The sequence below is a fragment of the Pelophylax lessonae genome, assembly GCF_965119305.1.
Source record: "Pelophylax lessonae genome assembly, chromosome: 9".
Lineage (NCBI taxonomy): Eukaryota > Metazoa > Chordata > Amphibia > Anura > Ranidae > Pelophylax > Pelophylax lessonae.
The window spans coordinates 251,957,154-251,979,820 of NC_138776.1; the positions used below are offsets into that span (position 1 = coordinate 251,957,154).

The 22,667-nt window shown below is 45.7% G+C and overlaps 1 protein-coding gene across 1 annotated transcript in view; it reads left to right on the top strand.

Annotated features, from left to right (window-relative positions):
• The window catches only part of LOC309564368 (uncharacterized protein), a 770,106-nt gene that overhangs the window by 160,591 nt on the left and 586,848 nt on the right, over positions 1 to 22,667 (top strand). Inside the window, exon 5 of the mRNA XM_082268995.1 lies at positions 15,988 to 16,111. Coding sequence (XP_082125121.1) covers positions 15,988 to 16,111 — 124 coding nt within the window. The remainder of the gene's footprint in view (positions 1 to 15,987; positions 16,112 to 22,667) is intronic.

Below are 22,667 nucleotides of genomic sequence, written 5' to 3' on the forward strand. Positions count from 1 at the left end.
GCATAATACACAGAGCACTGGGTACAGGACTACATAATACACAGAGCGCTGAGCACAGGACTGCATAATACACAGAGCGCTGGGTACAGGACTGCATAATGCACAGAGTGCTGGGTACAGGACTGCATAATGCACAGAGCGCTGGGCACAGGACTGCATAATACACAGAGCGCTGGGCACAGGACTGCATAATACAGAGAGCGCTGGGCACAGGACTGCATAATACACAGAGCGCTGGGTACAGGACTGCATAATAAACAGAGTGCTGGGAACAGGACTACATAATACACAGAGCGCTGAGCACAGGACTGCATAATACACAGAGCGCTGGGCACAGGACTGCATAATACACAGAGCGCTGGGTACAGGACTGCATAATAAACAGAGTGCTGGGTACAAGACTACATAATACACAGAGCGCTGGGCACAGGACTGCCTAATACACAGAGCACTGGGTACAGGACTGCATAATACACAGAGGGCTGGGCACAGGACTGCATAATACACAGAGCACTGGGCACAGGACTGCATAATACACAGAGCACTGGGCACAGGACTGCATAATACACAGAGCGCTGGGCACAGAACTAGATAATATAAAGAGCACTGGGCACAGGACTGCATAATACACAGAGCACTGAGCACAGGACTGCATAATACACAGAGCGTTGGGCACAGGACTGCATAATAAACAGAGTGCTGGGCACAGGACTACATAATAAACATAGCGCTGGGTACAGGACTGCCTAATACACGGAGCGCTGGGCACAGGACTGCATAATGAACAGAGTGCTGGGAACAGGACTACATAACCAACAGAGCGCTGGCTACAGGACTGCCTAATACATGGAGCGCTGGGCACAGGACTGCCTAATACACAGAGCACTGGGCACAGGACTGCATAATACACAGAGCACTGGGTACAGGACTACATAATACACAGAGCATTGGGCACAGGACTGCATAATACACAGAGCGCTGGGTACAGGACTGCATAATGCACAGAGTGCTGGGTACAGGACTGCATAATGCACAGAGTGCTGGGTACAGGACTGCATAATGCACAGAGCGCTGGGCACAGGACTGCATAATACACAGAACGCTGAGCACATGACTGCATAATACACAGAGCGCTGGGCACAGGACTGCATAATACACAGAGCGCTGGGCACAGGACTGCATAATAAACAGAGTGCTGGGAACAGGACTGCATAATACACAGAGCGCTGGGCACAGGACTGCATAATACACAGAGCGCTGGGCACAGGACTGCATAATAAACAGAGTGCTGGGAACAGGACTGCATAATACACAGAGCGCTGGGCACAGAACTGCATAATACACAGAGCGCTGGGCACAGGACTGCATAATAAACAGAGTGCTGGGAACAGGACTACATAATCAACAGAGCGCTGGCTACAGGACTGCCTAATACATGGAGCGCTGGGCACAGGACTGCCTAATACACAGAGCACTGGGCACAGGACTGCATAATACACAGAGCACTGGGTACAGGACTACATAATACACAGAGCGCTGAGCACAGGACTGCATAATACACAGAGCGCTGGGTACAGGACTGCATAATGCACAGAGTGCTGGGTACAGGACTGCATAATGCACAGAGCGCTGGGCACAGGACTGCATAATACACAGAGCGCTGAGCACAGGACTGCATAATACACAGAACGCTGAGCACAGGACTGCATAATACACAGAGCGCTGGGCACAGGACTGCATAATACACAGAGCGCTGGGCACAGGACTGCATAATAAACAGAGTGCTGGGAACAGGACTGCATAATACACAGAGCGCTGGGCACAGGACTGCATAATACACAGAGCACTGGGCACAGGACTGCATAATAAACAGAGTGCTGGGAACAGGACTGCATAATACACAGAGCGCTGGGCACAGGACTGCATAATACACAGAGCGCTGGGCACAGGACTGCATAATAAACAGAGTGCTGGGAACAGGACTACATAATCAACAGAGCGCTGGCTACAGGACTGCCTAATACATGGAGCGCTGGGCACAGGACTGCCTAATACACAGAGCACTGGGCACAGGACTGCATAATACACAGAGCACTGGGTACAGGACTACATAATACACAGAGCGCTGAGCACAGGACTGCATAATACACAGAGCGCTGGGCACAGGACTGCATAATGCACAGAGCACTGGGCACAGGACTGCATAGTAAACAGAGTGCTGGGAACAGGACTGCATAATACACAGAGCGCTGGGCACAGGACTGCATAATACACAGAGCGCTGAGCACAGGACTGCATAATACACAGAGCGCTGGGCACAGGACTGCATAATACACAGAGCGCTGGGCACAGGACTGCATAGTAAACAGAGTGCTGGGAACAGGACTGCATAATACACAGAGCGCTGGGCACAGGACTGCATAATACACAGAGCGCTGGGCACAGGACTGCATAATAAACAGAGTGCTGGGATCAGGACTACATAATACACAGAGTGCTGGGCACAGGACTGCATAATACACAGAGCGCTGGGCACAGGACTGCATAATACACAGAGCGCTGAGCACAGGACTGCCTAATACACAGAGCGCTGGGCACAGGACTGCATAATACACAGAGCGCTGAGCACAGGACTGCATAATACACAGAGCGCTGGGCACAGGACTGCATAATACACAGAGCGCTGGGCACAGGACTGCATAGTAAACAGAGTGCTGGGAACAGGACTGCATAATACACAGAGCGCTGGGCACAGGACTGCATAATACACAGAGCGCTGGGCACAGGACTGCATAATAAACAGAGTGCTGGGATCAGGACTACATAATACACAGAGTGCTGGGCACAGGACTGCATAATACACAGAGCGCTGGGCACAGGACTGCATAATACACAGAGCGCTGAGCACAGGGCTGCCTAATACTCAGAGAGCTAGGCACAAGACTGCCTAATATACAGGGTGCTGGGAACAGGACTGCATAATACACTTTAATAATCACTTAAATCCCCTTTCTTCCCCATTCTGATGCTCGGCCTGAACTTCAGCAATTCGTCTTCACCACGTCTAGATGCCTATATGCATTGAGTTGCTGCCATGTGATTGGCTGATTAGCAATTTGTGTTACCAAGCAGTTGAACAGCTGTACCTAATAAAGTGGCCAGGAAGTGTGTGTATAAAATATATATATATATATATATATATATATATATATATATATATATGAGATATAATATTATAATTGTGGATTAAATTAGATATTAGATATAATACTATGTGAATTAAACACTAAATATATATATTTTTTAAATAATAATAATAATCTCATTATCCAATATTATTATTATTATTAACTTTCTCTCTCCTGTCTATTATTCTTTATTTTCCCTTACACCGGAAACGCTCCTCTCACTGTGGCTCTACTGTATGCGTTCCAAAACCACTTCCGCCCTTTGCCTTACCCCTTTCACTGTGTGCGTTCCACAGCCCCCGCCTCCCGTACTGACGCCCCTAGGCAGGCTCTGTAAAGCAATTTGCGGCCATTTTCTTGTAGCCCGGTTGTGACCTTTTTTTTTCCCTGTAACACAGTCAAATGTAATAGAACATTTGACTAGATATTTTGTGTTCTCAGCACTAAGCTGAAGCTATATAGGTTGTTGATAAAATGAATAGTATAGCATATTTTGATTGTACAAATGCAATTGTTTTACTCTGGTGTCCTCAGTGAAGGAGGCGGCCATTTTGTCATAGCCCAGAGCAGGGAGAGTGGGAGGAGCCCAAATGTGAGATTGGAGAGTGTGTTCCCAGTGAGGAGGAGGTAATAATGTCTTCTTATTATGGGGGAAGGGGGGGCACAGCACTTTGTATGGACTGGATTGGGGGTCATGTCTCCCTGTAGAACATTAGATGGTGAGCTGTGCTGGGGACACATCCTGCAGAAAGCCACAACCCATGTCTTACAGGAATACACCGATCAAGGACTTGAATTGATTGTGGTTCCTGTAGATAGGAAGGTCTGGTGGTAGAAATCCGCTATGGTTTTTATATATTGTCCTATTATTTGAACATCTGACGTATATGATCTGTCGGTGAAGGTTCTTCTTCATCCAGATTATGGTATATCTAGTATTGGTTAGTCACATTCAATCGGATTTGTTCTGTAATGTTGAAGACGTTTTGTCGCTAAACCAAGCCACTTCTTCAGTTCTAATGAGTGTCGGGAAGATGCTCCAAAAATTGTATCCACACAGGTGGCATCAACGTCTTCAAACAGGGTCTCCAAACATTTCAGTACAAGGGTCGCTTAGTACAGAGTTTTTCAACCTCTTTTCAAAAAAGGGACCCATTAAAATCTGGAAGAATCTCAAGGCACACCAACCAAAAATGCAGCCTGGACCGGAAGTAATGTTATGACGTTGCTCTGGTCCTCCAAGGCCATAGAGGCGATTAAAGAGATTTACTGACAGCGGGAAGTGAGCTTTAGACAGTGGACCGGTACCGCTGTAACCACAAGGCTTAACTGAGTGGCCAACAGCAGTTTGTTGATCAGATGGGGTAATTTTGCCGCGGTACACCAGGGTGCCACGGCACACCGGTTGAGAAACGCTGGCTTAGTATACTTTATAAATATTGAACAGTGTTGCATAGAACCGTACCGGCTCGGCACGCTTTTGTGCTTTTCCACTGCGGTACCGCATGGTATAGGGTCGGAACGGTTCGGTACGGTACGGTATAGGTTTGCTTTTCCACTGCATGGAACCGAACGGTACGGTACGGCTCTGAAAAAACAGTACCTACTCGATTGTGGTTCCAACAGGTACCAAACTGGTACCATATCCCACAATCCTTTGCATGCAGTCACTACTAGCCACTGATTGGTCAGAGAATCCCACCCACCCCGTTGTTATCCCACCCACTTAACTTTAGTACTACTTTAGTGGAAAAGCAAACCTATACCGTACCGTACCGAACCGTTCCGACACTATACCATGCGGTACCGCAGTGGAAAAGCAAACCGGGCCAAGCAGGGCCGAGTAGAGCCGAGCCGGTACTAGCCGGTACTTGCGGTGGAAAAGTGCCATTATAAATAAATACATTGTTCATTGGGATCCCTATCAAAGTCCCCCTTACATCAGGGTTCCAATCATAGTTCCCTCCTTAGGGTCCCGATCAGAGTTGGCCTTTACATTAGGGTCCCAGTCAGAGTCCCCCCTTACATCTGGATTCCCCATTTTATCAGGGTACCTCCTTATATCACAGTTCCCCCTTATATTTGCGTCCCTATCAGAGTCCCCCTTACACCACAGGGTCCCAATCAGGATCCCCCCCTTACATTAGGGTCCCTATCGAAGCTCCCCCTTACATCAGGGTCCCAATCAGAGTTCCCCCTTACATAAGGGTTCCTATCAGAGTTTCCCCTTACCTCAGGGTCATAATCAGTGTTCCCCCTTACATTAGGATCCCCATAAGAGTGCCTCCTTATATCACAGTTCCCCCTTATATTAGCGTCCCTATCAGAGTCCCCCTTACACCACAGGGTCCCAATCAGGATCCCCCCTTACCTTAGGGTCCCTATCAAAGTTCCCCCTTACATCAGGGTCCCAATTAGAGTTCCCCCTTAAATTAGGGTTCCTATCAGAGTTTCCCCTTACCTCAGGGTCATAATCAGTGTTCCCCCTTACATCAGGGTCCCAATTAGAGTCCCCCCTTACATTAGGGTTCCTATCAGAGTTTCCCCTTACCTCAGGGTCATAATCAGTGTTCCCCCTTACATTAGGATCCCCATAAGAGTGCCTCCTTATATCACAGTTCTCCCTTATATTAGCGTCCCTATCAGAGTCCCTCTTACACCACAGGGTCCCAATCAGGATACCCCCTTACATTAGGGTCCCTATCAGTTCCCCCTTACATCAGGGTCCCAATCAGAGTTCCCCCTTACATTAGGGTTCCTATCAGAGTTTCCCCTTACCTCAGGGTCCCAATCAGGACCCCCCCCCTTACATTTTGGTCCCTATCAAAGCTCCCCCTTACATCAGGGTCCCAATCAGAGTTCCCCCTTACATAAGGGTTCCTATCAGAGTTTCCCCTTACCTCAGGGTCATAATCAGTGTTCCCCCTTACATTAGGATCCCCATAAGAGTGCCTCCTTATATCACAGTTCCCCCTTATATTAGCGTCCCTATCAGAGTCCCCCTTACACCACAGGGTCCCAATCAGGATCCCCCCTTACCTTAGGGTCCCTATCAAAGTTCCCCCTTACATCAGGGTCCCAATTAGAGTTCCCCCTTAAATTAGGGTTCCTATCAGAGTTTCCCCTTACCTCAGGGTCATAATCAGTGTTCCCCCTTACATCAGGGTCCCAATTAGAGTCCCCCCTTACATTAGGGTTCCTATCAGAGTTTCCCCTTACCTCAGGGTCATAATCAGTGTTCCCCCTTACATTAGGATCCCCATAAGAGTGCCTCCTTATATCACAGTTCTCCCTTATATTAGCGTCCCTATCAGAGTCCCTCTTACACCACAGGGTCCCAATCAGGATACCCCCTTACATTAGGGTCCCTATCAGTTCCCCCTTACATCAGGGTCCCAATCAGAGTTCCCCCTTACATTAGGGTTCCTATCAGAGTTTCCCCTTACCTCAGGGTCCCAATCAGGACCCCCCCCTTACATTTTGGTCCCTATCAAAGCTCCCCCTTACATCAGGGTCCCAATCAGAGTTCCCCCTTACATAAGGGTTCCTATCAGAGTTTCCCCTTACCTCAGGGTCATAATCAGTGTTCCCCCTTACATTAGGATTCCCATAAGAGTGCCTCCTTATATCATAGTTCCCCCCCCTAATTTTAGGGGTCCCCATCAGAGTCTTACATCACATGGTCCCAATCAGAGTCTCCCCTTACATCAGGGTCTCCATCAGAGTCCTCCTTACATCAAGGTCCCACTCTAGGTTCCCCCTTACATTGGGGTCCTTATCAGTGTCCCTCCTTACATCAAGGTTCGAGCATAGACCACAGGCAGCCTCTGCTGACCTGAATCTTCAATCTGTACACATTGATGATATGCCACTGGCTCTAGCCGCAGGCTGGATAAAATCTTGTAGCGGGCTGGATCTGGCCCACGGTCCGTAGTTTGGAGACCCCTGTATTAAACCAATCACAACAGAATGTGCAAATGTTGGTTGTCCAAGAACAGGATGGGAGGTGTGAATGGTATGGAGCCACCAAGTTCTAGTTGCATAATCCCGTCCTTGGTGCCTAGGTGTTAATCCTTCTATTATCATGGCAGAAGGTTTGAATTGTTATCAGGAATGGAATCATATGTTGAAGACAGGTGGTGTTGAAGGCCTCCACCCCTGTTCTGGTATGGTTGTTCCAGTTTATCATAGATTGACTTTTTCATGCCTTGTGTGAACCAGGTGTCCAATATGTGAACCTCGCTGTCCTCCAAAGAATATGCATTTTCCCTAAGGTGTAGGACAGGGGTCTCCAAACTTTTTAAACAAAGGGCTAATGTATTGTCCTTCAGACTTAAGGAGGGCCAGTGGGAGTAGAAAATGCCTCAGGCTTGGTGGTCAGTAAGTGTAAAAAAATTACATAACACCACTGTGGACATTAAAGGGAGGATTAGTAGGTATCAGTGGGAGGAATAGTGCCCCATCATTGGTGTCAGTTGCAGGAATAGTGCCTCATAATTGGTGTCAGTTGCAGGAATAGTGCCCCATCATTGGTGTCAGTGGGAGAAATAGTGCCCCATCATTGGTGTCAGTGGGAGAAATAGTGCCCCATCATTGGTATCAGTGGGAGGAATAGTGCCCCATCATTGGTATCAGTGGGAGGAATAGTGCCCCATCATTGGTATCAGTGGGAGGAATAGTGCCCCATCATTGGTATCAGTAGCAGGAATAGTGCCCCATCATTGGTGTCAGTGGGAGAAATAGTGCCCCATCATTGGTGTCAGTGGGAGAAATAGTGCCCCATCATTGGTATCAGTGGCAGGAATAGTGCCCCATCATTGGTATCAGTGGGAGGAATAGTGCCACATCATTGGTGTCAGTGGGAGAAATACTGCCCCTTCATTGATGTCAATGGAAGGAATAGCGTTCCAATGTTTATATCAGAGGAAGGAAGTGTGGCTCTTCATTGGTGTCAGTGGAAGGAATAGTGTTCCAACGTTTATATCAGTGGAAGGAAGTATGGCTCTTTATTAGTGCCATTGGAAGGAATAGGGCCCGCTGTTGCCCCCATGGTTGGTGTGGTGGAAAGAATTGTGCCCCATCATTGGTGTCAGTAGGAGGAAATAATGCCTTGAATTAATGAGAGGAATAGTGCCACAAGGGCCGCATAAAGTTAAGCAAAGGGCCGCATTCAACCGTCAGGCCACAGTTTGGAGACCACAGGTGTAGGACAACTTCTGAGCTTTGCCCTGAAGAATCTGCCCCTCTATATTATACTATTTATGTGTTGTGAGGTTGTTTTTGTCTCCCTAATGTACAGGTCTTTGCTTCCTCACTACACTACACTTCATATACTAAGTTACTTTGCGTGTGTTCAGGTGTTGGGTCTTCAGAATGTCCAAGCTTTTGTCTCAGTGTTTTGCTGGGCCTAACCACTCGCCGACCGCTCACATGGAGTGTACTGCGGCAAAGTGGCTCGTTCCCGTCCAGCGACGTAGACCTACGTCGCTGGACTCCTCCCCCTGTAGGCGGCGCTCGCGAGCCACCGGAGGCGCGCTCCCGCTGTTTTCATTCACAGCGGGAGTCGGGCCAGGGGAGGAGCGGCGGCGATCGCCGCTGCTCTGCCCCGATCGTCGGGGAATCGAGTGAGGAGATCCGGCCGCCTGTGTAAACAGAGCGGGCGGATCTCCTAAGTGACAGGGACTGACAGATCGGAGTGTTCAGCATAGCTGAACATCCGATCTGTCCTTCTGTCACTCAGTCACCTCCCCCCCCCCCCCACACGTCAGTAAGCACCAGGCATACATTAACCCCTCCCTCTCCAATAAAATTAACCCCTTCACTTCCAGTGTCATTTTTACAGTAACAGTGCATATGTATAGCACTGATTACTGCAGTAATGTCACTGGTACCCTCAAAAGTGTCAAAAATGTCAGTCAGGGGTCCGATCTGTCCGCCGCAATGTCGCAGTCCCGCAAAAAAAATCGCAGATCACCGCCATAACGCGTTAAAAAAAAAAACACCAAAAATGACTGAAATCTTTCCCGTAGATAGTAAACGCAATAACTTTTGCGCAAACCAATCAAAATACGCTTATCGTGATTTTTTTTACCAAACATAGGTAGCAGAAAACAAATTGGCCAAAAATTAAAAAAAAATTTGATTTTTACATTTTTTTGGGGGGAATTTCATATAAAAAAATGTTAAAAATATTGTTATTTTTTTCAAAATAAACGCTCTTTTTTTGTTTATAGCACAAAAAGTAAAAAGCGCACTGGTGATCAAATACCACCAAAAGAAAGCTCTGTTTGTGGGAAAAAAAGGACGTACATTTCGTTTGGGTATGGCGTCGCACGACCGCGCAATTGTCAGTTAAAGTCGCACAGCGCCGAATCGCAAAAAGTGGCCTGGACGTAAGACAGCAAAATCCTCCGGTGGTAAAGTGGTTAAAGGACACCGGGATGTGATGTTTGTTAAAGATCCTTCTGAGTTCCCCTGAAACTCCATCCATGTACAGGATGACTATATTCCATGTCTTTTGCTTCTCCCCTCAGTAGTAGTTAGTCACATTCAACTGGACTTCTGTATGGTTAAAGAGGTATTGCAGCTTATCCAAGCCGTCTGATGAGAGCCAAGAACATATTCCAGAACTCACATTCACACAGGTAACTCAATAATCTTACGCCAGTCAAGAGTGTGAGTTGTAGTCTAAAGCCCCGTACACACGATAAGAAATTCGGAAGGGAAATTTCGTCCGACTACCAATCTGCCGATTTTCGGACTGTTAGTATGGTGCTTTCGACAGCCGACTCCGACTTTTCGGCTGACAAAATCCTGGTGTGCAGGCATTAAAATTTTTGTTCTCCGTCAACACACGTCCGATTTTCGTCTCATTAGTACAGATTTCGATGGGGAAAAATCTTATGAGCAAGACTAGGCATGCTCAGAGATGAAAGAACACATAGAAAGCAATCCAACACATGACATCACTTCTGAAGTAGAATTCTGTCATGCGGGAAAATTCGTGTGCAGTCTAGAGCACATTCCAACCAACAAAACACCACTCTGGACAAAAGATGGATGACCGGTCGGCGGAAATTTGTAGCGTGTGTACGGGGCTTTAGAGTGTGTCAAGGCAGATGTTGATTGCTCAAGAACAGGATGGGAGGTGTAAGAGTTGTAAAACCACATGTTCTAGTTACATACTGTGCCTTGAAAAAGTATTCACACCCCATGACATTTTCCACATTTTGTCATATTACAACCAAAAAGTAAATGTATTTTATTGGAATTTTATGTGAAAGACCAACACAAAGTGGCACATAATTATGAAGTGGAAGGAAAATGATAAATGGTTTTCACATTTTTTTACAAATAAATATCTGAAAAGCGTGGCGTGCATTTCTGTTCAGCCCCCTTTACTCTGATACCCCTAACTAAAATCTAGTGGAACCAATTGCCTTCAGAAGTCACCTAATAAGTAAATAGATTTCACCTGTATGTAATTTAATCTCAGTATAAATACAGCTGTTCTGTGAAGCCCTCAGAAGTTTGTTAGAGAACCTTAGTAAACAAACACCAAAGTTGTGGAAAAGTTTAAAGTATGGGTTAGGTTATAAAAAAAATTATCCCAAGCTTTGAACATCTCACGGAGCACTGTTCAATCCATCAACTGAAAATGGAAAGCGTATGGCAAAACTGCAAACCTACCAAGACATGGCCGTCCACCTAAACTGATAGGCCGGGCAAGAAGAGCATAATTTAGAGAAGCAGCCAAGAGGCCTATGGTAACTTTGGAGGAATTGCAGAGATCCACAGCTCAGGTGGGAGAAAATCTGTCCATAGGACAACTATTAGTTGTCCACTCCACAAATCTGGCCTTTATGGAAGAGTGTCAAGAAGAAAGCCATTGTTGACGGAAAGCCATAAGAAATCCCATTTTCAGCTTGCGAGAAGCCATGTGGGGGACACAGAAAACATGTGGAAGAAGGTGCTCTGGTCAGATGAGACCAAAATTAAACGTTTTGGCCCAAAAGCAAAACGCTATGTGTGTCGGAAATCTAACACTGCACATCACCCTAATTTCACCATCCCCAACTTGAAACATGGTGGTGGCAGCACCATGTTGTGGGGATGCTTTTCTTCAGCAGGGAAAGGGAAGCTGGTCAGAGTTGATGAGAAGATGGATGGAGCCAAATACAGGGCAATCTTAGAAGAAAACCTGTTCTGCAAGAGACTTGAGACAGGGGTGGAGGTTCATCTTCCAACAGGGCAACCACCCTAAACATACAGCTGGTAAGGACATACCCAAATAGACCATAGACCATTTATCATTTTCTTCCTCTTCGCAATTATGCGCCACTTTATGTTGGTCTATCACATAAAATCCCAATAAAATACATTTACTTTTTTTGGTCGTAACATGACAAAATGTGGAAAGTTTCAAGGGGTATAAACAATTTTTGAAGGCACTGTAACCCCATCATTACATGGCTGAAGGTGTAAATTGTTGATAGATGTGTTAAAACGGCATCATACATGAAAGCCACATGGTGTCAAAGGCCCCACACCCGTTTAGGGATGGTTGTTAGTCATTTTTAACCCAATCATCCTAGAATTTTTCACAGCAGATGTTGATTACACAAGAGTCGGATGGGAGGTGTAAAAGTTAAGGACCCACCCTGTTCTAAATATGTAACCCCTACCCAGGCATCAGACAGCCCTCATGTTTTAATCTTTCGATTCACATGGCTGGAGGTATGAATTTTTGCCAAAAACCAGGGTTGATATGGCATAATATGTGGAAGACACATTGGGGTTCAAGCCCCCACCCCTGTTTAGGTATGGTCTTTCCAGTTTGACACAGATGGCCTTTTTTCACAACTTTTGCTGTCCTTTCTGTCCAAGGTGTGAATCTTACTGTCCTCCAAAGAGTGCCTCTTAAGGCGTAGGAAAACCGCTGAGTCTTGACATGTAGAATATGCCCTCCTGTGTTGGGCCAATCATATGTTGAGAGGTTGTTTTGTTTCCGTACAGGTCTTTGCATTCCCTACTACACTGCATTACATATATAGAATAGATAGAAAAATAAGTCGCGCTGAGTGATATGGAATAAGCAAATCAATGTCCAACAATCAAATGTCCCAAAATAAACTTGAATGGTGTTGAAAAACGAGAATCTTGAACAACCTCCAAGGTCTCTTAGGAAATGTGCTTACCGAACGACCACTAAAAATTTGCAAGATTCATATGTCGAGGTGTATTCACAGGCCAAGGAGATTGACTGGAGTTCATATGTCAGGATCCTCAATGGGTGATGTCATATATTAAACATGAAAGAAAGAATTCTCCATAGTGTGATACCGTACAGATATTAAGTGAAATATAGTGATCAACTGTATGAATCAGATTGGATTCCACCACCACATGTGTGCAAATCCTTGACCAAATGTGCAGCAGCTTACCAAATAAAAAATTAAGCCAGTGAATAACCCAGTGTTGGGAAAGGATAAAGGGGAAACCACCACCGAATGTGAAGCCTCTTACCAAATGGAAAATAAAGTGAGCAGAATACGGTTATCTCAGATGTACCAAGAAGCCAACACGACACCCAAGAGCACTGCAAGCCTCTTACCAGATAATAAGTAATATGCACAGTATGGTCACTTGTTGCGCTTCCCCATCATAGATAGACTCCGGGACCAAATGGCATCAATAGATAAATGCTGTAGGGTTCTCAGTACCAGGGTATTGGATACACCAGCCCAAGTAGAAAAAAAAAAGCTCCAATAGTGTAATAAATTCTCACACATTTATTATAAAAAAGGAAAGGCACTTACAAACACAGGTTAAAATTTGCGAAGGATGAGAAGCCGCCGGCCGGACGGCAAAGCACATCCGCTCCTTAGATAAACTTCCGGGAATGACGTCAGCACACTGCGACCTGACGGCGTTTCGTCCAAGAAGACGTTACTTGTTTTTTCACTGCATTACATATACCAAGTCACTTTGCTTGGGTGTTGCGTCATTTGGTTGTACCAACATCTGTATTGTTGAGCTTGGTGGACATGGGGATTTGATATTTGTTAAAGATCCTTCTGAGTATTTTTTGACACTCCATCTACATACAACTATGTTACTCCATGTGTTCCTCTTCTCCCTTCAGTAGTAGTTAGTCACATTCAACCAGACTCATACGTTTTAGGAACATACTCCAGACCTATATCCACACGGGTACCTCAATCATCCTAATCCAATCCATATGAGTCAAGGCAGATGTTGATTGTCCAAGATCAGGATTATAAGTGTAAAAGTTGTCGAACCACCCTTTTTCGAGTTACATAATTGTATTCCTTGGTGTCAAGAAGTCAACATAGGTGTTAAAGTAGAACCAAAGGCAAAACTTTTTTTTTTCATTTTGGATAGAGTACGGTAGGGTGATAACCCCTGTAAGGTTTATTTTTTGTCATCTGTGTCCCATTGGGGATATTTCCATTCATTTCCTGTCCCAAAGCTTTACAGGAAGTGAAAGATAATCCTTGAAAATTAAGGGAATTCCTTGGTGACCTCCAGGTAACCAGAACTAGTGTCCCTATTCCCCCATTTCCCCTCTATTACTTTTCTGGGGGCAACCCAAAATGTGGAGTTTTCTTTTACTTTCACTTTCGAGGATAATGGTAAACAGGACAAATAGAGAGGGTGAATCTCCTTAACTTGGGCACAAACAGCAATAAAAAACGAAAAGGTGTTCTAATTCATTCCCACTGTGTCCAAAACGAAAAAGTTGCACCTTTAGTTATACTTTTACTCCTCAGTTTAGTTTCTACTCCTTTGACGAAAATTATCATTAATCTGATTTGTTTTTGAGGTTTACTTTGTACAGAATACATTATAGGTTTTGTTTTATTCTATGGAGGAGAGTTCCTCTTTCCATCCGGTGGCAGCTAAAGAGAACCGTAAAGATTCACTTTTTAATGGTGCTCAAATTGAGACATCAGAAGGGGAGTGCAGGTGACTCCAAACTCATGTGTGCGTTCCATAAAGTCCTGAACCTACTGCACACTGCAGATACCTAGACTTGGCTTCAACTGGAACCCTTAAGAACCCCCTCCAACTGCTCACTGTCCTGTGGGGGACAGCTCTCTTAGCTTTCAAAGCTTTGCATTGTGTAGTGGGATGGCGGAGAGGAGAATGGGTTGTGCGAGAGTTCCTAGCTCCGAACAATTTGTAGTGTTTGCAGGGCGCTGATAACTTTGTGGTCCAACAGGAGGATGTAGGGCAGTTAGAGGTACGCGGAGCCATCCGTGGGTGCCTAATTATAAGAATCACTATCATTTGAACACTGATGTTCTGTTGTATCTGACCAACTGTCCCCTTTATTTATAAGGCAAGATCTCTTCTACCAGAACCAGAGTCTCTTTCCCAATCATGACTAACTCACAGAGAATGGACAAAAGAATGAAGAGGATGACGGAAAAGATACTAAACCTCGCCATGGAGATTATCCTCCTGCTTACCGGAGAGGTGAGGAGGATTCTGGGAGGTCACATGACATCACTCTTATCTCTATTAATAAAACACAGACCTGACCGGAGAGGTGAGGAGGATTCTGGGAGGTCACATGACATCACTCTTACCTCTAATATTAAAACACAGACTTGACCGGAGAGGTGAGGAGGATTCTGGGAGGTCACATGACATCACTCTTACCTCTAATATTAAAACACAGACTTGACCGGAGAGGTGAGGAGGATTCTGGGAGGTCACATGACATCACTCTTACCTCTAATATTAAAACACAGACTTGACCGGAGAGGTGAGGAGGAATTATGGAGGTCACATGACATCACTCATCTCTATTAATAAAACACAGACCTGACCGTAGAGGTGAGGAGGATTCTGGGAGGTCACATGACATCGCTCTTATCTCTATTAATAAAACACAGACCTGACCGGAGAGGTGAGAAGGATTCTGGGAGGTCACATGACATCACTCTTATCTCTATTAATAAAACACAGACCTGACCGGAGAGGTGAGAAGGATTCTGGGAGGTCACATGACATCACTCTTATCTCTATTAATAAAACACAGACCTGACTGGCGAGGTGAGGAGGATTCTGGGAGGTCATATGACATCACTCTTATCTCTTTTAATGAAACACAGACCTGACCGGAGAGGTGAGGAGGATTCTGGGAGGTCACATGACATCATTCTTATCTCCAATATTAAAACACAGACCTGACCGGAGAGGTGAGGGGGATTCTGGGACGTCACATGACATCACTGATATCTCTAATAATAAAACACAGACCTGACCGGAGAGGTGAGGAGGATTCTGGGAGGTCACATGACATCACTTTTAGCTCTAAAATAAAAGCTGACCTGACTGGAAAGGTGTCAGTTATAGTAATGAATGAACAATGCCAAATCTAGGTTGGATGATGGCATGATCCAATGTTTTCGCTGTGTCACATGACATCTGTCTTATCTCTATTGTATTCACTGAAATAATTATGTCTATATTGTAATAACCATTTCCATAATACACAGGATTACAAGTTGGTGAAAAAGACATCTGATGATCATGTGACACCTAACAGCCGTTCTCGTAAGTCAAGAGAAACTAGCAGTAGCCTCATCATAGAGCCTCCACCTCCCTACCTGACATGTGAGAGAAATGACAAAAAGATCCTAGAAGTCACCCAGAAGATCATTGAGCTGCTGACAGGAGAGGTGAGCGGTGCCGGGAATTCTGGGACATTATCCAGTAACAGACAAGGGATGTGTCTGGATGATGACTGTATCATTGTGTGTGTCAGGTTCCTATAAGGTGTCAGGATGTCACTGTCTATTTCTCCATGGAAGAGTGGGAGTATATAGAAGGACACAAGGATCTCTACAAGGACATCATGATGGAGAAGCGGCCGCCCCTCACATCACCAGGTAAGAGGAGACTTTTATTTCTTGTAAAGGAGAGAAGAGTATTGAGGATCCCCCTAGATACACACATCCTCTGATATAAAGACATAGAAACAATGTATTCAGTCAGTGTGTGTGTTTCCTACAGATGGATCCAGTAACAGAAATCCCCCAGAAAGATCTCCCCATCCTCTGTATTCCCGGGACTCCACACAGGAAGATGACATCATCCCACTGGATCAGGTAAATGCCTTATTAAGAGATAAAAAGTTTGTAGAGTTGACAAACTGAACAGTACGTTGTATTATGCTATTCAGGGTGAAAATCTTATTACTATTAAAAATGAAGTGGAGGAGGAAGCAGAAGATCCATATATGATGGATGAAGAGCTGTATGAGATGGATGATGAGCCTTGTAAAGAGGAGGAAATTCCTCTAGAGATCAGCACAGGTGAGTAATAAAATAAGATACACTACTAACTTACCACATACAATGTGCAAAAATTAATTTTTTTCTTGGCTTTGGACACACTTTTACCACTTCAAAACAGTATGTAAAAAAATAATTAAAAATTTTTTTTAAACATTTTTGTAAGTGGCGGTTCACACTAGTACGACTTGTCAGGCGACATGGTCAGCCTGACAAGTTGTGCACCGTCGCGGTTCATTGTGTGGTACAGGAACGGTTCTAATAGGAGCGACACAAGTCGCTCCGACTTAGAAAAAGGGTCCTGTACTACTATGGGGCGACCTGGAGCGACTTGCATAGACATTCATTTTATGAAGTCCGTGCAAGTCGCGGTGCAGGCGACTTCACCCCCTAAGTCAGATCGCCATAGTGTGAACCGACACTTAAATATTTGTTTTTAAATACTGTGACCAGAGCAGTACAGTGTGAGGAGATGATCAGGATTTTTTTTTTGCACATCAAGATTGCTTACAACAGTGATAATAACTGATATAAGCAATCCTTTTCAAAGAATAGCATGCATTCATCCAGTGTTTACTATTGTAAATAAGCTGTGATTGGCCACAGCTATCACATGGTACAGATGCCCTGTGATTGATTCAGTCTGTGCCATGTGATCACTGTGACCAATCATAAGTACAATAGTACACGCAGAATGGCTATGAATGGAAGCCATTCATTGTGTGCAATTCCCATGTGATCTGCTGTGATTGGTCACAGCGATCACATGGTACCGGCAGTGGCCCAGTACACTGATTTGTCATCCACTGTGTTAAATGGACATAGCAGGTGACAGGTAGCGCTGCAGCGTGGCTAAATCCTGGGAGGACTTCATATGGCATCCACCTAGGATGGCAGCACTTCCGTTCAGCTGTCATATTACTATAGGCCAGGTGGGAAGCGATAAAATCGGGTAATGATTAAGCACACAGTCAGTGTGTGAAACGCGTCTACCTTGTCACGATTGTCATATTTGGATGTCCAGTCAATAAATCTGGATTTTGACTCAACCTGGAGTGCTGCCAATTCCTTTTCCTTTATCAAGTTTTCACGGAGGCGAGCCGGGGCATGCACCGGTGTGAGTCATCAGGCAATCACACCACCTTGAGCAGTGAGTTCTTGTCTTTTCAATAGCGATAAAATCTAACTGAATAATCCATATAAAAAATGGCGTAAGTAAAACTGGTAATATAATAAAACAAAGGGCTACAACGCATGTCTACATTGTTGGCCTCTTCGGCATTCCCATAGAGAGATGTGTTCTCTTAGAACTGTAGACTGAAATGGTAGATGGGGGGTTCAAAGATTCTGCTCTTTTTAGTATTTTAGAATTATGGCAAACATTCCCTTGTTTCCCCATCATGTCTGATTTCTTCCAGGTATGCAGCACAACAGGAACAATCCCAGGAAACTACCTTTTATTTATGGAGAAGGTGAAGTAGAAGATAACATCACCATCGATTTTTCAGAAGAAGACCCCAGTGCCCTATATCTTTACTGTGAAGATCTATCATCTGATTCTTTTACACCTGAGGGGAATTTTCCAGACCTCTCATCTCCAATGGCTTCTTATAACATGGGACCTCCAGGGAGGTTCCCATATTTTAAACATGAAGAGGATGACCAAAGAGCAGAACTCCTCTTACTTCAGAGGTCTTACATGAGAGATCAGACGTTTTCCTGCTTGGAGAGCGGAGAGGGGTTTAATCCAATGGCCTCTCTCATTGAGCATGAGAGCCTTCACGTGGGGCCGAAGCCATATTCGTGTTTTGAATGTGGGAAATCTTTTTCTCGGAAGGCCAATCTCATTACTCACAAAAAATCTCACACGGGAGAGAAGCCGTTTTCTTGCTTGGAGTGCGGAGAACGGTTTACTCGGAAATCTTCTCTAATGTCGCACGAGAGTCTCCACACAGGACAGAAGCAATATGCATGTACAGAGTGTGGGAAGTGTTTCTCCCGAAAGGCCAATCTCATCACACACGAGAAATCTCACACAGGCGAGAAGCCATTTTCATGCACCGAATGTGGAGAACAGTTTACTCGGAAATCATCTCTCATGATGCACGAAGGTCTTCACACGGGTACAAGGCCATATATATGTCAAGATTGCGGCAAATGTTTCTCCCGGAAGGCCAATCTCATCATGCATAAAAAGATACACACAGGGGAGAAACCATTTTCTTGCTTGGAATGTGGAGAACGGTTTACTCGGAAGTCATCTCTCAACAGACATCAGATCGTTCACACGGGGATCAGGCCCTTTTCTTGCTCAGAATGTGGGGAGACTTTTAACCGAAGCTCATCCCTCATCAGACATAGAAAAGTTCACACAGTGAAGTTGTATTCGTGTCTCGAATGTGGGAAATGCTTTAAACTCAGGTCACACCTTATGTACCATAAGCAAAGTTATGCCTCCAAACCATACTCGTGTTCTGAGCTGAGCCAAAGTGTTGCAGGAACGGTGATCTCCTTTTAGAGGGCTTGAACAAGAATGGAGGAAATTTCCATGTTCTGAATTCAGAAAGTTTAGAGATTGTCTTATCGGTAATACAGCACAGTAGAGCCTTTTTAAACCAAAGTGTATCCACATGTTTCACTTCCATCACGAATCCCCAAAACAAAGGCTTTATTTCACCTTTTGGGATAGCGAACAAAGCCATGAAAATCATTCCTTTCTGCCACTTGGCCAACTTTACATCCAGAACCTTTCTTTCGTCAATAAACTTTTTTTCCACAGTAATTAGTGCATTATTCCTCCACCAACGCGTTTCAATCCAGGAGAGGGCACACTGGAAACACAAGGCTGCAAGCAACCTGGGACACACTGGGAACACAAGGCTGGAAGTAGACTGGGACACCCTGGGAAACACAAGGCTGAAAGCAGCCTGGGCCACACGGCTGGAAGCTAGCTGGGACACACTGGAGACAGAAGGCTGGAAGGAGGTTGGGATACACTGAAAACACAAGGTTGGAATGAGGCTGGGGCACACTGGGAACACAAGGGTGGAGACAAGCTAGGACACTCTGGGAATACAAGTTTGGAAGCAGCCTGGGACACACTGGGGACACAAGGCTGGAAGGAGGCTGGAACACTGGGAACACAAGGCTGGAAGGAGACTGGAACACTGGGAACACAAGGCTGGAAGCAGACTGGGAACCCAAGGCTAGAAACAGACTGGGACACAAGGCTGGAAGAAGCCCAGGACACACTGGGAACACAAGGCTGGAAGCAGACTGGGACACACTGGAAACAGAAGGCTGGGACACACTGGGAACACAAGGCTTGAAGCAGGTTGGAACACTATGGAAAAACAAGAATGGAAGGAAGCTGGGATACTCTGGGAACACAAGGCTGGAAGCAGGCTAGAACACACTGGGAACACAAGGCTGAAAGCAGACTGGGCCACACTGGGAACACAAGGCTGGGGACAGGCTAGGACACTCTGGGAACACAAAGTTGGAAGCAGACTGGGACACACTGGGAACACAAGGCTGGAAGCAGGCTAGGGCACACAGGGAACACAAGGCTGGAAGCAGACTGGAACACAAGGCTGGAAGCAGGCTAGGGCACACAGGGAACACAAGGCTGGGAGCTGGCTGGGACACTCTGGGAACACAAGGCTGGAGGCAGGCTAGAAAACTCTGGGAACACAAAGTTAGGAGCAAACTGGGACACACTGGGAACACAAGGCAGGAAGCAGGCTAGGGAACACAAGGCTGGAAGCTGGCTGGGACACACTGGTAACACAAGGCTGGAAGCAGGCTAGGGAACACAAGGCTGGAATCTGGCTGGGACACACTGGGAACACAAGGCTGGAAGCAAGCTGGGACACACTGGGAACACAAGGCGGGAAGCTGGCTGGGACACACTGGTAACACAAGGCTGGAAGCAGGCTAGGGAACACAAGGCTGGAAGCTGGCTGGGACACACTGGTAACACAAGGCTGGAAGCAGGCTAGGGAACACAAGGCTGGAATCTGGCTGGGACACACTGGGAACACAAGGCTGGAAGCAAGCTGGAACACACTGGGAACACGAGGCTGGAAGCAAGCTGGGACACACTGGGAACACAAGGCTGGAAGCAAGCTGGAACACACTGGGAACACGAGGCTGGAAGCAAGCTGGGACACACTGGGAACACGAGGCTGGAAGCAAGCTGGGACACACTGGGAACACAAGGCGGGAAGCAGACTGGGACATGCAGGGAACAACACAAGGCTGGAACACATTGGGAACACAAGGTTGGAAGTAGGCTGGGACACACTTTAAAATGCTTCTGATCACTGAAGGCAGAGGAAAACACAGGGGGTCTGTCTGGTAGCGTGTGGAACACTGAGCAGTCCACATGCTTGCCCTTTAAGACAGCACCCCCTCTGTAATTGGCTTCACACAGAGGAAAAGACCCAGCCCTGGAGCATGGAATGGGTAAATGTGACAGTAGGGCTTGGAGAATGAGGATTATCCCCCTCGTGAAATTTGTGATGGAAGTGGGCAATATAGACGCCTTCTGTTTTAAGAATGGTCTACTGTGCTTTTATTGGTTCAGTGGAGAGCTTTTTAATTCCTTTTGATCTACTGTGCCATAGCCTGTTGGGTTGTACTTCCTATACTTATACTCTCACCAGTAATGCAATTTGCACCTCTTTGTGACAGCTCACACAAAAATGTATACATATACCCTCCCAGCCTTTTTCCCCCAGTGCTCTACAGATTACCTTCCTACTGGAGTACTTACCGGTAGGGTGGCGTTGTAGACGTCAGATAATAGTCATGGCAATTGCATCACCAAAAAGAGTACAAACTTCAATTTCCTCCTCCACAACTGTCTAACCAGATATAACACCTTCCAGTGACTAAGAAGGGGGCCACATCCAGTCTATAGTGTCTGGTAAAGGTGTGAATGAATGACAATCTGCTTTACCAATGCTGCCAACTATAGCAAAAGCAGCTCTTCCCAGGAAGCTGGCTCAGCTCTAGTAGAATGGGCTTCAGAGAGTCCAATTTTAGTTTTTTAATGCTTATATGTTTTTAAACTGTCATATCTGTAATGTTTAAAAAAAAAAAAAAAATGTTGTTTTTACAAATAAACTTGATGCATGACAAGAGATTCCCGAAGCACTATAGGTTAGCTAAAGAAACAGAACAACTTGCTTTGAGCCTGGTTTTGTCTGACTTAAACTCCATATTAAACCTTCCGAAAATATGGGGTCATTGCTGCAATGGCCAGCTGAGAATGAAGCAGTGATCTAAATGTACTGTATGAAAAAGACTAGATCACCTTGATAACTGGATGCAAGACTGAATAATATACAAGATTTTTTTACCTATCTGTAAAATTTTGATTTTTTTTTTTAAGTGGTTGTAATCCTCAGACGTGAAATATGGACAAAGCATATCGCTCTATAGTGTGTACTTGTCTCAATTAGGAGCAATAAGTGTAATTTCTGTCTGCTGCTTCCTTCCTCTGCTGCCACTTCTGACAAGTTTTTCCTGACACCAAGAGAAAAATGGTGACGGGGAGGGAGCTCCAGCTGATTGACAGCCTCAGCTCTGTTCCTGTGTGCTGTGTAGAGGGGTGTGTGTCCCTTCTCTCCAATCATCTCTTAGAGCTCTCCTCATTGAGTTCTCCAGGGTGTAACTTCATATCTCTGTGCATGGGGGGAGGGGCAGCAGCGCTATCCCACGGTACATAGTCTACAATGTAACTCAGGCAGGCTTGATGGAAAACCTTGAAAAGTTTATTTATAAATAATATATTGTAATGACTAAAACATGTGTTCCAAACCAGATCTGTGGCGTTGCTGAGGGTCTCAGGATGACCGAGCCGCTGGGTGAGCCGGAACTGTGTAGATCACATGTGTCAAACACAAGGCCCGCGGGCCGAATCCGGCCCTCCAGGCCATTTCATGTGGCCCTCACACCTCTCCTGCAGCTGCAGGAGAGTTCCAGCCCTCCTTTGGTCCTCCTTATGACCCTGCACTCTCTGCTTCCCCGCAATGTCCCAACTTATTCCCAGCAGCAGCTCAAGGTAAGTGGGGGTGTACTGTGCTGTAAGGGAGGGTGGGGAACTCTTGACTTCTGATTGTGGGGGCTCTTGACATCTGATGTA